The sequence below is a fragment of the Coptis chinensis genome, chromosome 4 (assembly GCF_015680905.1).
Source record: "Coptis chinensis isolate HL-2020 chromosome 4, ASM1568090v1, whole genome shotgun sequence".
In the NCBI taxonomy this organism is placed as follows: Eukaryota; Viridiplantae; Streptophyta; class Magnoliopsida; order Ranunculales; family Ranunculaceae; genus Coptis; species Coptis chinensis.
This window is the reverse complement of record NC_141459.1, coordinates 75,900,845-75,917,119: the sequence shown is the minus strand read 5'-3', so window position 1 is coordinate 75,917,119 and position 16,275 is coordinate 75,900,845. Positions and strand designations below refer to the sequence as shown.

General features: G+C 41.5%; 1 protein-coding gene across 1 annotated transcript; it reads left to right on the top strand.

The window, feature by feature from the left end:
• The first annotated feature begins 14,604 nt into the window (after positions 1-14,604).
• LOC147504841 (uncharacterized) lies at positions 14,605-15,864 on the top strand. Its single transcript, XM_086605379.1, has one exon. It carries the CDS (start codon positions 14,605-14,607, stop codon positions 15,862-15,864), a length of 1,260 nt encoding a protein of 419 aa, XP_086461505.1.
• The last annotated feature ends 411 nt before the right edge of the window (positions 15,865-16,275 follow it).

The following is a 16,275-nucleotide window of genomic DNA, read 5'->3' as shown; positions in this document are numbered from 1 at the left end:
CTGCATTAAACTAAAATCATATATTAACTAACAGGCCGGGAAATCAGAAATTGGATGCAATATACTTGATGAATATTTAACGGAAAATCAGAAACTGGATACAAATGCATTAAAATAATCTTAAAGAATAGTTAACTAGAAATCGAAAACCGGATGTAACTACATCGAACTACCCTCAAAGCATAAATAACTCGAAATTGATTGGAAACTAGATGCGAACTAACTTTGAAAAGTAATTAACGGGAAATCAGAAACTGGATGCAGATGTATTAAACTAACCTCAAAGAGTAATTAATGGAAAATTAGAACCTTAATGCAAATGCAATTAACTAATCTCAAAGAGTCATTAACGAAACATTGAAAACTAGATGGAACTGCACTGAATTAATTTTAATGAATAACTAACAGAAAATCGTAAACTTGGTGCAACTGTACTAAACTAACCTCAAATAATAATTAACGGGAAATCAAAAATTTGATACAACTACATTGAATTAACCTCAAAGAATAATTAATGGAAAATCGGAAACTAGATTCAACTACATACATTGAACTAGCCTCAAAGAATAATTAACGTAAAATTAGAAACTTGATGCAAATGCATTGAACTAACCTCGAAATATAGTTGTATTATATATAGGGAGAATATAATATCTCGACAAGTATAGTTTTGCATTTTAAGCAGTACTTATTATAATTATTTTATTATGATTGAGAATGTCTTGCTATTTAAGTAGCTTCAATATCATCTTCACCATATTGAGCATTCTCATAAAATTTCAATCAAACTTCTATTATTAAACATAACAACCAAAATAAATCGACGGGTTTTACCAAGATTTGGTGCTTTCGTTTGATAGAGAGTGATGCAAAAAATTTAAACAAGTGATTAATATAATTTTCATATCTCATAGCTATGAATAGTTGCTAATATTTTTTAAAATAATTTAATATAACGACACCCGTTAAGTAGGGGATCGGTTTGAAAGTATATATATATATATATATATATATATATATATATATATATATATATATATATATATATATATATATATATATATATAATATATTAAAGCTCCCACAAGGGGTATTTTTTGAGCTCTATTAAAATTCCATGTCATCTCCTATTAAAATGGGAATTTCTCTCCTATTTGAAAAACGAGAATCTTTTTTTTACAACAGGAATTAATCTCCTATTATAACGGGAATTCTTCTCATATTAAAACAAATTCTAACACTTCTAATTAAAGCGGGAATCATTCTCCTATTAAAATAGGAATTCATCCCCTATTGAAAAGAGAAAATCTAGCATATCTAATTAAAATGGGAATTATTCTCCTATTAAAACATGATCTCTCTCCCAATTGAAAAAACGGGGTTTTAAAATTTAATTAAAACTTCATTTAAAACAATTTGTTAGAAAATTAAAACGGGTTAGCGACTAAAGTGGTAGTTCCAATTTTCTAAAAAAAAATTAAATGTTTTCAAAAGAGCCGGTGCGTATGCACGGGCCTACAATATAAAAGGACCAAATCTAAAACAACCCCAATTTCACCTACAAAATAATTTAAAACCTAATCTTTTGTGCATATTATCTACTACCCATAAAAAATATCTTTACAAAAATTCAACTCGTTTGATATCCTCTAACTTCGATAAAAATTGTTGTCCATTTTTAAAAATATCTAATGGTTCAGAAATGTCTAGTTTTTGTAATCATCTTTTGCCAATGTTAAAAATTGTCAAACGAGTTGAATTTTTGTTGAGATGTTCTTTATAGTTAGTAGATCATATGTACAAAAAATTAGGTTTTAAATTATTTTGTAGGTGAAATTGTGGTTGTTTTAGATTTGGTACTTAGTTAAGGTCATTTTAGGAGCCGGGCGGTATATATATATATATGTTGAAGTGTTTAACAGATATTTTTAAATATATTACCTGGCATAGTATTTGAAACTGATTCTCAACTACTATTTAAGGTCATGACAGATGGGACAGCCAGTTGCAATTGGATATTGTCAAGAATAGCAAACCAAATCAAGATATTACTACGAAATTTTGATGAGGTCAAGTTCTGTTGGTGCTATAGGAAAGGGAACAATTGTGCGGATGTTTTTGCTTCATATGCTGCATCTCGGGTTAAGAACTTTAGATGGCAAGGTCAAAATGTTGAGTAATCAACATGGCCTTTTAGTGACTTGTCTTTCCTTCATATTTTCTCTTTTGTTTGGTGGGATAAAACCCCAATGTTTGTAAGTATGGATGTCTTCTATGATGCTATTGGAATATGCAAAGCTCGGATTATCTAAATAAAAATTTAGCTTCACAACAACAACAAAATTACATTACCTGGCCCGCACGCAACCAGTATTGTCTATAGTGTACGTTGGCATCTGTAGAGGTGTAGATTTTGTACCTACGACCTGATGTTGAGTTTGTTAGGGAATGACTGCACTCTTTCTTGGGATAAGAGTTGCCTATGTATCAAGTTTCTTGGGTAAATTTGAATCAAGCCTTACGTAGTTCATCTCTTTCTACTTATAGATGTTTGAGCTAACTTTCCTTATTTGTTCCAAGTCGTTGTCAAGTGTAGATCCATATTTTGTGCTATCTTGATGATTCATCATTACTTTTGATGTTACAAAGTAAATGTTTTCTTGATTGGTGCGTTGACTGAGCTTCAGGATCACGGTAGATAATTTGCTTCCATATATGGCTGTGTTAAATATTTGGGATGACCTGAGTTTGGGTCGTTGTTATGTCCTGGTGGCGTGGTACGACTTGGTGATGTACGAGTTGTGAAGATACGACCTGGTGTGTGGATACGTGTGCTGTAGTGATATGTTTGAGAATAGAGGGTACTTACACAACCCCCTTTATTTTATTTATTTTTTGGACAGCTGTGGTGTGAAAAGAAAAAATAAAATAAAGCTTTCCACACATGTCACACAGCTGGCTTTGTTTGAACAGTTTTGGAAAATGTGCGGGAATTGTTGGATCTGATCCATGGGCCCAAATCGTGGCGGTTTGTGGGCGAGATTATGATTACATTTTGTGGGGAAGGCAAAATATTTTGTCTATTTTTGAGATTTGTGCAGCTGAAGAGTTTGTTTTCTAGCGGTCTTTCATTTCCTCATTCTATCAACGCAAAGGAAGCAAAAGCAGAGAGAAAGAAAAGAAAAAAAACAAACCAAAACTTTTCAACATTTTGTCTTCAAGTGCGTCTCTTTTGATCTAAAAAATTTGATCTTTTTGTTACCGTTTTCCTTTTTTCATGTCAATTACTAGTGACAGTTTGAGTGGGGAAGTTGAGTTGGATCGGTGGAGAGAGATAACTGTAAGTGATGAAAATGGTGGTGTTAGGGCTCGTAGTGGAGGTGAGGCGTCATCATCTTCCTCATTAGAGACGATGGCTGAGGAGGCGGTACCTAGGTCAGTAGATTGTACTACTGCTTTGAGGGAGGAGTTTGGTTGGGTGAACTCCTATCTGGCTGTCTACGACCTGGGTGGAGAGAGGAATGTATTTAGCTTGGATTACGTTCCTCGGGATGGGGGCGTTGTGGTTTGTTATGGTCAATTAAAGGCTGGGATGAGGTTACCGTTCTCCCGTCTTACTGTGGAGGTTTTGAACTTTTGTGGAAAGGCTCCTTGTCATTTCGTGGGGAATAGTTTGAGGGTTTTTCATGTGTTGGATTTGTTGAATGATCGAGAGGGGTTATAACATCTGTTTATCAGATGTGCTTGAGCATTTTTCTGTGAAGAGGTCATCTGATATGAATTTTAGCTTGCAGGTGGTAAAGAGGAAGTTCGCTATGATTGTGTGGGTGTGAGTAAGGAGGATTAGGGGCGTAGGCCTTTACTGGTTGTGGGTAATTACAGTCCTTCTGACTTGGAGTTGGAGAATTATACTATAAAGTGGGATGGTAGGTCGTTATATTATTGGTCATAGTGTATGTATGGTAGTTGATATTTTGAACGTTCTTACAACTTTATTTTGTTTTTGCAGATGTTGCTATTTATGGGCGTTCGAGTACCGGGGTTATAGAAAAGTTTGCTTGTTTAAGTTGGGAGGAGAAACGATATGTCTTGGGAGAGGTTGCACATTAATTCAAGAAGCGCGGAGGTGAGAAGATCAATCAAAAGAAGGTTGAGCAGAAGAAAAGGGTCCAAAAGTTAGTCTTTGACATCTCTGACTCTAGATCGTATACTGAGATAGAAAGAGATGATCAAAGGAGGGTGCCTGTTTATGGAGTGAGAACGATTGGAGGAGGCTCTGGTAGCCGTCCTATGTCCAGACGACCTGAGGGGGGTGAAAGTGATAGGGGGGTCGTGGAGGTAGGAGTGCTGGGGGAGGTGGTGATGCTCCCGCTCCCTTTCGTAGGCCTCAGTTGAAGAGGCGGGCTGAGGTAGCTGAGCCTGAGGGGGCTAAGAGGACCCGAACTGAATCTGAAGAACGACCTATTATGGTGGAAGATCGTACTTCATCAGGTAGGGCTTCTTTGAAGAGGATGAACCTAAAGGAGCTGGCGGTGGATGTTGGGGTGGCTGATGCTAGGGGCAAGACGAAGGCTAGTGACACTGAGCTAACTGCCCAAAAATGCAAAGACTCTAGGAGTACTCTCCAAGGTGATAAGGCTGGTGAGTCTAACGTTCTGGATAGAACAGTCACCTACTACGACCTAGTGAGTGGGTTGACGCGGCTGGTGAAGAATAGGGACTGTAGCTTCAAGTCTTTACTAGTTGCGAATGGGCTGCTGGAGAGTATTGCCCTAGATAGAGATAGGCATCAGCTGGAGACTGGGAAGGATCTAGAGGCAAATCTAAAAGATATGGATCACTCGATCTATTTTATGAGTGTCCTTCCGATCTAAGGTTTTGTTTTGTGCTTTAAGTTATTGCTTTTTGACTTATTTTGTTGGTTTGTCAGGTTCTGGCTATGTATAGAAAGTTGCGAGAGATGACAACTATCTCTGATCTGTACAAGAAGGAGCTGGAGGGTGCAAAGGAGGCTTATGACAAGTTGTTGGTTATGCAAGAGGTTGAACGGGCTGAAGTGGTGGGGCTGAGGGCTTAGGTCGGGGATTTGGCTGGGAAGGTGGCCTTATTGCAGTCGTCTCTTGATGCTTCAAGGGTGGAGGTAGTGCATTGGGTTGCTGGAGCAAACAATCACAGGCCATTACTTAGTAAGCTCATAATGAATATAATGACCTGATCGATCTGGTAGAGAGTGGTGATGTCTACATTCTGGTAGATGATTACATGGAGCTAGAACGTAAGTACAAAACCCTAAAAAATGTCTATTGAAAGTGGGGCTGCAACAGTAACTGTAGAAAGTACTGTTGTAGATGCTAGTAAATGATCTGATCTACCAACCTATTTGGGTGCTGCTCCAACTGCTCAGCCCACTGAAGATGCTACCATTGAAGTGTTGAATGTAAGTGGTGATCCGGCTAGTAGCTCTGCTAGTGAAGAGGGCTGCCAATTGGACCCCTTGAATGTGGAGAATCTGCATCATGTCAACTGATTGAGCTCTTCTTGTAATTTTGATTGATTATGGATGAAGTTTCTAAACTATCTTTTCTTTTGTTGTTGATACTGATAACTTTATTTTGATGGGGATGCTGAGATAGTTTTCCCAGGATAACTTGTGGGCCTCTAGTATCTAATCAAAATTGTATTAAGTAAAAATATTTAAATTACTTACTTGTTTTGAAATGAGATTGTTTGTGAATTTTGTATGAATGTGATTGCTTCCCTTGCTTTTTGTTTTATTATTTGAAGACTTGTGTTGCATAGTAGTAGACTCGACGACCTGTCATACTTTGTTAGATTCTCTGATGATTGTAGGTCGTATGTGCTTGTGTACGACCTAATAGATGCGCGTAGTTGGCACCTAGGTTTCTTCGTGTCCTTAGGTGTGTGTATTGATTGAGTGGTTCCTTTTGGGGGAACTTCTTATTGATTTTTGACTGATAATTAGCATTTGAATGGTAATTATAGTTGAGTCAAACTTAACCCTTTCAAAGGCTTTAAGTTGACTTGTGGTCCTTTTGGTGGTACCTTGGATTATATTTGAATGATAATTAGCCTTTACGTGGCAATTATAGTTGAATCATTCTCAACCCTGGCATTGATGTTAAGTTGATTTGCGGTCCTTTTGGGGGACCATGGATTGAATTTGATTGATAATTAATCATTGTGTGGTAATTATAGTTGAGTCGTGTTTAACCCTGACATTGGTGCTAGGTCAGTTACTTTGATATCCCAGATCGAGTAGCGAGTGCAAGATGTGTGGCACTCATGTAATGCAAGGATAATATTTATTCGCAAAATGTTGATAAAATTTTATTCATATATATTGATTGATACATCTATAGACAAATTAATGGTAAAAACGCTTGAGTAGAGTTGTATTCCAAGGTCGGGGAAGCACATCACCGAGCTGAGTTTTGATCTAGTAAGCTCCATTTCCAGCGACTTTGTGAATTATGTATGGGCCTTCCCAAGTTGGGTCAAGCTTGGCTCACCAGCTTGGAAAGATCTTGGGACGACCTTCTTGTTATAAGATCGTTGGATGGTTTGGTGATACCGAGCTAGGGATATTGCAACATTTTCCCTTCGCTCCTCTAGGAGGTCGACTTCTTTGGGTAAGATGTTGTCATTTTCTCCTGATTCGACGATGCCAGAACGTGTGATTATGATTGTAAGTTCTGATTGTATGACTACTTCTGTTCCGAAGCAAAGTGTGAAAAGAGACTCATCGGTACTGGCTCGGGCTGTTGTTCTGTATGCCCATAAGATGTTTTCGAGTTGTTCTGGCCATTGATTTTTCTTGCTCTCTAACTTTTTTTGGAGATTCTCTTTGATGGATTTGTTTGTGGCCTCTGCTTGGCTATTGCTTTGTGCATATCTAGGTGTAGAAAATGCTTGAGTGATGCGCCATTTTTATAGGAATGCCTTGACTTGTGTGCCGACAAATTAGATTCCGTTGTCTATGATAAGGGTGTGGGGTAGACCAAATCTTGTGATGATATTGGTTCATATGAAGTTAATGCATGACGTGGACTTCCTTGACTTGAACAAGTAGAATTGCCTCAACCCATTTGGTGAAGTAATATGTGGCTGCAAGGACGTATTTGAGTCTTGTTTTCTTTTGTGGGATAAATGGTCCCATGATGTCTAGCCCTGACATATGAAAAGGCCATGGGCTGGCTATATTGATCAACTCCCATGCTGGACTTAGGTGGTTGTGGCCAAATGTTTGACATTGGTGGCATTTGAGAACATATTTCATTGCCTCGATGTGCATGCCTGGCCAATAATACCCTTGGGTGATTGCTTTATGAGCTAGAGATCTTGCTCCTGCATGGTTGCCATATTTGCCTTTGTGAATTTCGTCGAAGATGAGTTGACCCTCGCGTGGAGTTATGCACTTTAGGTGGGGTCCTCCTGCTGATTTACGGAACAATCGTCCGTTGATCATGGTGTATCTGGGGGCTCAAAATTGTATGGCACGATCATTTCTTACCTCTGCTGGGTAGCTCACCATGTAAGATAAATTTTAGAAAAGGGCCTATCCAAGGTTGAGTGATGTCTTCTTTGGATGAGGGCTGGAAGTCCGTAAAACTGTTGACACTTTCTTGTTGGTAGGCGGGCCTCTTTAGGGTGTCATTATAAACTGTGATGGGACATGCATATTGGGTTTTTGAGGCTAAGAAAGCCAGGCTATCTGCATGTCTGTTATCCTCTCGGAGAATGTGTTCTAAGGAGAATGTTGTGAACGAGCTGATGATATCATTGACGACCTGAGCGTACTTGGCTAAGTTTGCTCCATTTGTCACATACTCTTTGGTGATATGTTTAACAATTAATTACGAGTCGCTGTAAGCTTTGAGCTTTCGGACTTGTAGTTATTGTGCCATGCGGAGGCCTGTGATTAACGCTTCATATTCCGCTTCGTTGTTGGATGTTGCCAAATCGATCTTGAATGACTTTTGTAGCTAGGTTCCTTCTGGTGAAGTTAACACATCCCCCAGTCCACTACCGCTATTGTTGCAAGCTCCATCTATGTAGAGGTGCCATGTGTTTGAGGTGCTTGGTTGATGGAGTGAAGTAATGGGCTTGGGTTCCCAGTTCATATCTTTGACGGGAAAGTCAGCAAGGAAGTCGGCAACGACCTGACCTTTTCGAGTCGTTATGGGAAAAAATTTGATGTGATGTTCTCTGAGTTCTTCTCCCCCATTTGGCCATGTGGATTGTTTTGTTGTTTGAACTCAAGACCTGTTTGATGGGTACATCTATTATGACCTTGATGTTGTAAGCCTGGAAGTATGGTCAAAACTTGCGAGCAGAGTATAACAAAGATAACATTGTTTTCTCAATTGGAGAGTAATACTTTTCTGAATCTACCAATGTCTTGCTGGTGAAATAGACTGGTTTTTCGATTCCCTTGCTTTCGCGAAAGAGGATCGAGCTGATGGCAAAATCGGTAGTCGCAAGGTAAAGCCCCAGTGTCTCTCCTTCATTTGGTTTAGACAGAACGGGCAGAGTTGATAGGTAAGCCTTCAGGTCGTTGAATGCTTTGTGGCATTCGTCTGTCCATGTGAATGTTTCGCCCTTCCTTTAGTATTTGCAAGAACAGTCTCCATTTGTCAGATGCACATGAGATGAATCTATTGAGGGCTGAAACCATGCCAGATAGCTTGTGAATTTGTTGTTTGGAAGTTGGTTCTGGCATTTCAAGGAGTGCTCGTATTTGTTATGGGTTTGCTTCAATATGTCTTTGTGAAATGAGATATCCTAAGAATTTCCTTGAGGCTACCCCAAATACACACTTTGCTGGGTTAAGCTTCATCTTGTTTTGGCGCAATCTTTCAAAGGCTTCTTGTAGGTGAGAAATGTTGTCGCCAGCCTTTGTGCTTTTGATTACCATGTCGTCTATGTAGACTTCCATAGTGTTGCCCAGCAAGTCCTTGAACATTTTCGTGACAAGTCTCTGGTAGGTCGCACTGGCGTTCTTCAAGCCGCATGGTAGGACGTTGTAGCAGAACGTTCCTTGTTCGGTTATGAAGGACGTTTTTTCCTGGTCTTCTTCTGCAAGTAGTATCTGATTGTATCTGCTATATGCGTCCATGAATGATAAAAGTTCATCCCGCAAGTTTGATCTACCAGTATGTCAATCCTGGGTATGGGGAAGCTGTCCTTTGGGCAATGCTTGTTGACGTTGGTGAAGTCTATGCAGAGTCGTACCTAGCCATTTTTCTTAGGAACGGCTACAATGTTAGCTAACTAGGTCTGGTACTCGACCTCTTTGATGAATCCAACCTTTTTGAGCTAGCTTTTCTATTTTTTCATTGCTGGCTTTTTGAAATTTGAGTGCAAGTTTCTTAGATTGTTGTTTGATATTTTTTATAGTTGGATCTACATTTAATTTGTGGCAAGCGACCTGAGGGTCGATTCCTGGCATATCGATATACGACCAAGCAAAAACATCTTTATTGAGAGATAAAAAATTGACAAGTTGATCCTTGAGCTTGGGGTCTAAATCATCCCCTACATATACAAATTTTGAGTCATCATTTGGGCCCAAATTGACTTTCTCTCTAGGTTCGACTTGTGTTTGTTTTTCCTTGAGCTTGTCTGCTGCTGATGCTGGAGGGCTGGAAGCTTGAGGATCTTGCAGCTTTAGGACATCTTTTGTCTGGACGACCTCAGTTTTGGCCTTGGTTGTTATGCTGACTTGATTGCATCGATGAGCTTCTAGTTGGTTACTTCTAAGCTCCATGATGCCTCGGGGTCCGGGGAACCACAGGACTTAGTGTAAGGTTGATGGAATTGCTTGGATCTTGTGAATCCACCTGTGTCCTAAGATGGCAATGTATGACGACTTGACATCAATCACACTGAAGCGTGTTGAGGTCTTAACCATGTCCTCTTTTTCTCCAATGGAGACTGGTAAGATGACGTCTCCAATGGCATCTGTGCGGTCTCCATTAAACCCGTAGAGTGGTGCATTTGACTCTATCATCACCGAGTCTGGCAGGTGCATATCCTTGTATATTTGGTAGAAGAGGATGTCGCAGGAGTTGCCTGGATCGATTAGGACCCGTTTGATTGTCTATCCGTTGATTTTGACGTGCACTACCAGAGCATCATTATGAGGTAGGCACACCTTGTCGAGATCTTCCTCGGTGAATGATATTGAGATCATAGACTAAGCGCTTGCAAGAGTGATCGCTTCAGCTTTGTGGGATAGGTGGTAGATTTCTTGCAGTGCTCTATCGCTTTGCATTTTTCTTGACCGGAAGTCTCATTGTTGGAGATGTCTGTAATCATGTGGATTACTTTTTCCTCATCGTGATCGAAGGAGTGTTGTCTTCTATTGTGCCTTAACCAACCTGGAGATTTAGATTGTCAGGCTGTTCTACTTCTATGAGCAGGTCGTTCATGACTACGGCTCCTGAATCTGTTATGGTTGACATTCAGTTTATGCCTGAGGTTGCTTTCTGGCAGGAACTCTTTCAGTTTTCCTTCTTCGACTAAGTTTTGGAGGTAGTGCTTGAGGCTCCAACATTCATCGGTGTCATGGTGGTAGAGTTTATGGAAGTGGCAGTACAGACGTCCTGATATTGCAATCACCTTGTTGATGTTTGGTTTGAAGTAAGGTGTTGTATATATCTTCTTTAGGATATGGCTTGGCGTCCTGGAGAAGTTGGAGAATTCTCTTTTGGTGTATGATGGTTTGTGGGAGTTGGTGCCCTTGTTGTTGCCTGAGTTCTGGTTGCTTTCTTTGGGTCCCCATTTGTCGCTGACTGCGAGCACTTCTTTGCCTTTGCACTGGGCCATCCATTCTTCGTACTTCATGTACTTGTCGACTCTGTGGTACAGGTCGTCTAGGCATGCTAGCTTGTTGCACATTAGAGACCCTGCTAGGTCGGAGTCGTCTAGGAGGGCGTTGGTGAGTGTAGAGGTTGCAAAGCTGTCCTTGAGGCCTGGCTCCATTGATAGGAGTTCCTTTTTGAAATGTCCTAGGAAAGCGTGAATAGTCTCCCAGTGTGCTTGCTTCAATTGGAACAAGGAGTCTAGGTCAGCTTGTTTCTTCCTATTGTGGACGAACTCTGCTGTGAACGTCTCGGCCAGCTTGTCAAAGTTGTGGATTGAATCAGGAGTTAGCGTGTAGAACCAGTCCAATGCTCCGTCTTTCAAGCTAGCTAGAAAGAGTTTGCACATATAGTCAAAGTCTGGAGCACTGTAGAGTGACAGGATTTGGCTGAAACGAGCTATATGCTGGCCTGTACACAATCTACCATCGTACAATGGGAACTTTGGTTGGATAAAGTCAATGGGAAGCTGCTTGTCCTTGACTTTTGTGGTGAATGGTGACGTCTTGTATGATTGGAGCATCTTCTAAACGATCTGGGTTGCGCTGGCTTTTTCGCCTGATTTCTCCAGTCATTGGGTGAGGTCATCGAGACACTAATTAGTAGTTGTAGTGAGGGTTGTGACTGCATTGTTATCGATGACGTCTGGAGTCACGTTGTTGGTGTTGTTGGTTTGCTCGCACATAGCTTGGTTCTCTTGCTAGAGCGTGGTAAATGATTTGTGGAGAAACTTGACTTGATCTACTAGAGCTTGTAGTTGTGCTTCCATGGTGGTTTTCTAAACAATTTCGTGGGCTTGAGAAAATAGTGTGGGTGTTTTTCTAAAGGAAACAAACCGGCAGACGGCGCCAATGTAGAGGTGTAGATTTTGTACCTACGACCTGATGTTGAGTTTGATAGGGAATGGCTGCACTCTTTCTTGGGATAAGAATTGCCTACGTATCAAGTTTCTTGGGTAAACTTGAATTAAGCCTTACGTAGTTCATCTCTCTCTACTTATAGATGTTTGAGCTGACTTTCCTTATTTGCTCCAGGTTGTTTTCAAGTGTAGATCCATATTTTGTGCTATCTTGATGATTCATTATTACTTCTGATGTTACAAAGTAAATGTATCCTTGATTGGTGCATTAATTGAGCTTCAGGATCACGGTAGATCATTTGCTTCCATATATGGCTGTGTTTGATATTTGGAACGACCTGAGTTTGGGTCGTTGTTACGTCCTGGTGGCGTGGTACGACTTGGTGATGTACGAGCTGTGAAGATATGACTTGGTGTGTGGATACTTGTGCTGTAGTGATATGTTTGAGAACAGAGGGTACTTACATCATCCAAGTCAACAGCGTGAAGTATTGAAGATAAACACATTCTTCAATTCTTGCTCTTAAACAGCTGCTTCTCAATCCCTTTTACTTTCGAATTCAAGAGTGTATTAATTTGGCAAACTACATGTATGGATTTTTAATGTTTCAATAGCTTCTATTTATGTTCAACTAGCTTTTGTTACTTTGCATAAAAAAGTTTAATAAACATAGAATATTTTTTTTTCCATTCTTGATTCACTAAATTGCTTGTGTTACCTAAAGGATGTAATGTAAGAGGCATCTCTAATTCATTGAAAAAAAAATGTAAGAGGCATCTCTAGGTAGAGGCATCAACTACATATTTGCCTCCACCATTTGGAATTTTACCAAAAACCATTTCTAGGTGGAGGTAAATGTGGAGGTATCAATTTTCTACACTCCAACTATAGCATGGGGTAGTTCCTACATGAAATTTGAGATTCTGGTTTGCGTCCACCTAGAGTTAGTTGGTCATTGTTTGCAGAAAAAAAATTGGGTTTTTGATGTGGGGGAAGAATCCACACCATTTCTCGACTAGTTTTGTGATTCAAAACATTCTAATCACTATTGCTATGAAATACAAAGTAGGGTTTTAATTGGTGGGGTGTCGAATTAGAGCTATTTCAATGTGGAAAATTGGAGGTTTTACTAAATTAGAATATGGATGTTATGGCGAAACATTAAGGACCGTGGATTTTTCTTGGAACAAATTTAGCTTTGGAGTTGAATTCTTAAAGGAGCTGATTTGGCAACTCAAAAGTAAATAAATTCTTAATTCTTTCTTCTTAATGATATGTATAGTAGGGTTATTAGTATTTGATTAAAGTTGGAATATACAATGTGTGTTGTGATTTGTGTCAGGCTATATTCCTTGCACTTCGATTTTGTTTTTACTATATATATATGCTACAAGAAGGTTTATTTGAAATACATAGGACTCTATGCACTGCACCGTGGTAGCAAGTAGAATTGAATTCCTATTCTAGGTGGTAGCATCAAATGTGCTACGCGCACACCATGGCAGCAGGCATCCCCAAACTCAAGCATGTAATCCCAAGCATGCATCACGTTGGTGAACTTCTCTACTTGTATTTGCTGATTAGCTTGTAAAGCTATTTCCTTGGGTACTATAGCCAGTCTCTCAACGTTCACTATAGTAAGTCTACCATCACCAAATTTGATCCTACTCAAAGCAGCACAAGCAAAATCTGCACTGGTGAAGTTTGCTAAAGAGAAATAATCCGTGGTACCAAGCATCATTGAATTCCTATTCTAGGTGGTAGCATCAAATGTGCTACATCCACTTAAAATCCATAAAAAAACAAACTGATTTTTTCATCTCTATGTGGTAGGAATTGGCCACATCTACTCCTTGGTAGCTAGATTGGTCACAAATATGCTACTAAATTAAGTGGACCAAGATAGTTAGTATTACGAAATTTCGTTAAGTTTTTGAAATCCTATAAACAAAAGAACTAGTAGCATGCTTGTAGTGGTAGTATGGGGGCCCGAAGTATCAAAGGGGGGATCTTGAAGTCAATGAAAGGTATTGAGCGCTGGCGTCTGGGATCAGCGCCAGGGGCATGGGCCGCAATCTGAAAAACCCTACACGCGGAGAGAAGGAGACCGCGAGATGGAGGGACAGGTGGAGGGCCTGGATGGAGGGAGAAACCGATATAAAGAGAAAGAGGAAGAGATGAGAGGGGAGGAGGATTCATTAAGAGAGGGAGGAAAACCTAAGAAGGAGGGAGCGACCAGCAGAGAGGAGAAGGGGAATAGTGCTTTAAGACCTAGTGAATAGTGACAGTAACAAGGTGTGGGTTGTAACATTTGGCGCCGTCTGTGGGGAACGTGGAAATGGCACCAAAGAAGGCGGCGGGTAGACGTCGAAGGGTAAGAATCCTAGAACAAATGCGAGAAGCGGCGGTGGAGGAAGGGGAAGAGCGAGGAGAGGGAAGGGGAGAAGAAGAAGCTCGGCTTATGCGGGAAGAGATTGAAAGGCTGAGGGAAGAAAATGAGGAGCTAAGAAGAGAAAGAGAGAGGAGTAAGGAGGAGTCCGGGGAAGAGACAGGGGAGGAATCGGAGAACGAAAAGGCGGAAGAGGAGGAGGAACAGGGGCCGACTCTGGTGGATAACTCGGTGACTGGATTAACGATGGAGCAAGTCCAACAAATGATAAACAACGACCGGGAGGCGAATCTTCTGCAAACTAAGGTTCAAACGGGCGCGCTACCGTCGGTGGTGGCGGGATCGAAACCGCAACCACCGGCAGATCGCGATATGGACTTCTGAGGTACCAAAACGCTTCAATCAGCCAAGATTCGAGAGATACGACAGAACGGGGGATTCGGCAGATCACATCCATCACTTTCGGCAACAGATGCCTCTCTGGCAAGAGGCGAGGTACGATGGTCTGCGGTGTATGATGTTCCCGGCCAGTCTTAAAGGGGGGGCTTCCGACTGGTACTATCGGTTGCCGTCAAGGAGCATAACCAATTTCCAAGAGTTGGAGCAAGCATTTGTTGACCACTTTATACATCAGAAGAGGAGGGTGGTAGACATCGCGGCCTTATTTAATGTCAGACAAAGGTCCGCCGAATCAGTCAGGGAGTATCTATGTCGCTTCAAGGCGGAAACGCTTAAAGTGGAAAATTTGGATGAGAGGACAGCGGTAATAGTGTTCGAGAGGGGGCTGCGACCAGGGACGGCGGTACATCAGTCCGTGGTGAAGAATGAGATTGCAACATTGCACGAGCTATATCCGCGGGTAGAGAAGTATATTAGATACGAGGACACTATGCAAAAGGACTCAAAGAGGGGAGCCAAGGTAGTTACGGCGGTAGAAAAAGGAAGGGAGCGCAGAAAGTCAGAGGGAGAAGACAGAGGTGGGGAGAGGTACCGCGGTCAGTCATCACGGCAGGGGAGGGGAAGAGAAATGGCGCACAGGGAGCAGAGGGAGAAAAATCCAAACCGCGAGGTGGAACAAGTGCCCTTGGCAAGACCGTTGAGTGAGATACTGCCGTTGATAAAAAACGTGCCGGGATATGAAGGGCCACGAACATTTCCTGCCGAAATGCCTAACAAGCCATACTGCGAGTATCACCAGGTGCACAATCATGAAACAAACGATTGCTATGCCTTAAAATGGTTGGTTCAGAGATTAGTTGAGAAGGGAGTGATGAGGGAATTGGTAGTGGAACCACAAAATAGGGAGCCGGTGCCCAACGCAGGAAGAATATTGGGAACCATAAATGTTATCTTCAGTGGGGAAGCACTGAGTCATAATGCCCATCGGGATAAGGTCAGGAGGACAGCGAGCATTCAACAAGTCAATGAGTCCCACCGAGGGCGTAGATACGAAGACGGGCTAACGAAATGGGAAGAGAGGATTGCATTCTCCGTCTGGGATCTCCGAACCGTGGATACTCCACATGAAGATGCGCTGGTCATTACGGTAGCAATGGGTAATTATGTGGTCAAAAGAGTCCTGATTGACTGTGGCAGCGCCGTGGATTTGCTGTTCAAGGGAGCTCTTGAGGAGATGGGGATCGACCCGGGGCAACTAAGACCCCGCGGACCAGTTTGTATGGGTTCAATGGGAGCATCACGGAGCCTATGGGTGAACTTTTGTTGCCGGTAACAACGGGTCCGGTGACGGTGTTCTCGAGATTTATGGTGGTCGACTCCCATTCCCAATACAACGCAATCCTAGGGAGGAGATGGATACATGAGATGAGAGCGGTACCCTCGACCTATTAGCAATTCATACGCTTCCCTACTCCTACGGGAACATACGAGGTCCGCGGAGATCAGGTGACCTCCAAGAACAGTCACCAGAACACAATTAAGAGGATGTCCCGCGTACCGGGATGTGGACCGGTGAACCCTAGGAAGAGGCTGGCATAGCAATTACAGTGCGGGGCCGTGGAAGGGGCGGAAGAGGCCGCGATGGTTCCAAAGACTTTAGATGAAACAGAAATAGTGAACCTGGGAGAGGGCGGAGAGGAGAAGTTGACGTTGATTGGATCGAGGCTGACGGGCAAATGGAAAG

Coding starts and splice junctions, on each gene's coding strand:
- LOC147504841 (XM_086605379.1), top strand. CDS start 14,605: ATGCCTCTCTGGCAAGAGGCGAGGTACGATGGTCTGCGGTGTATGATG.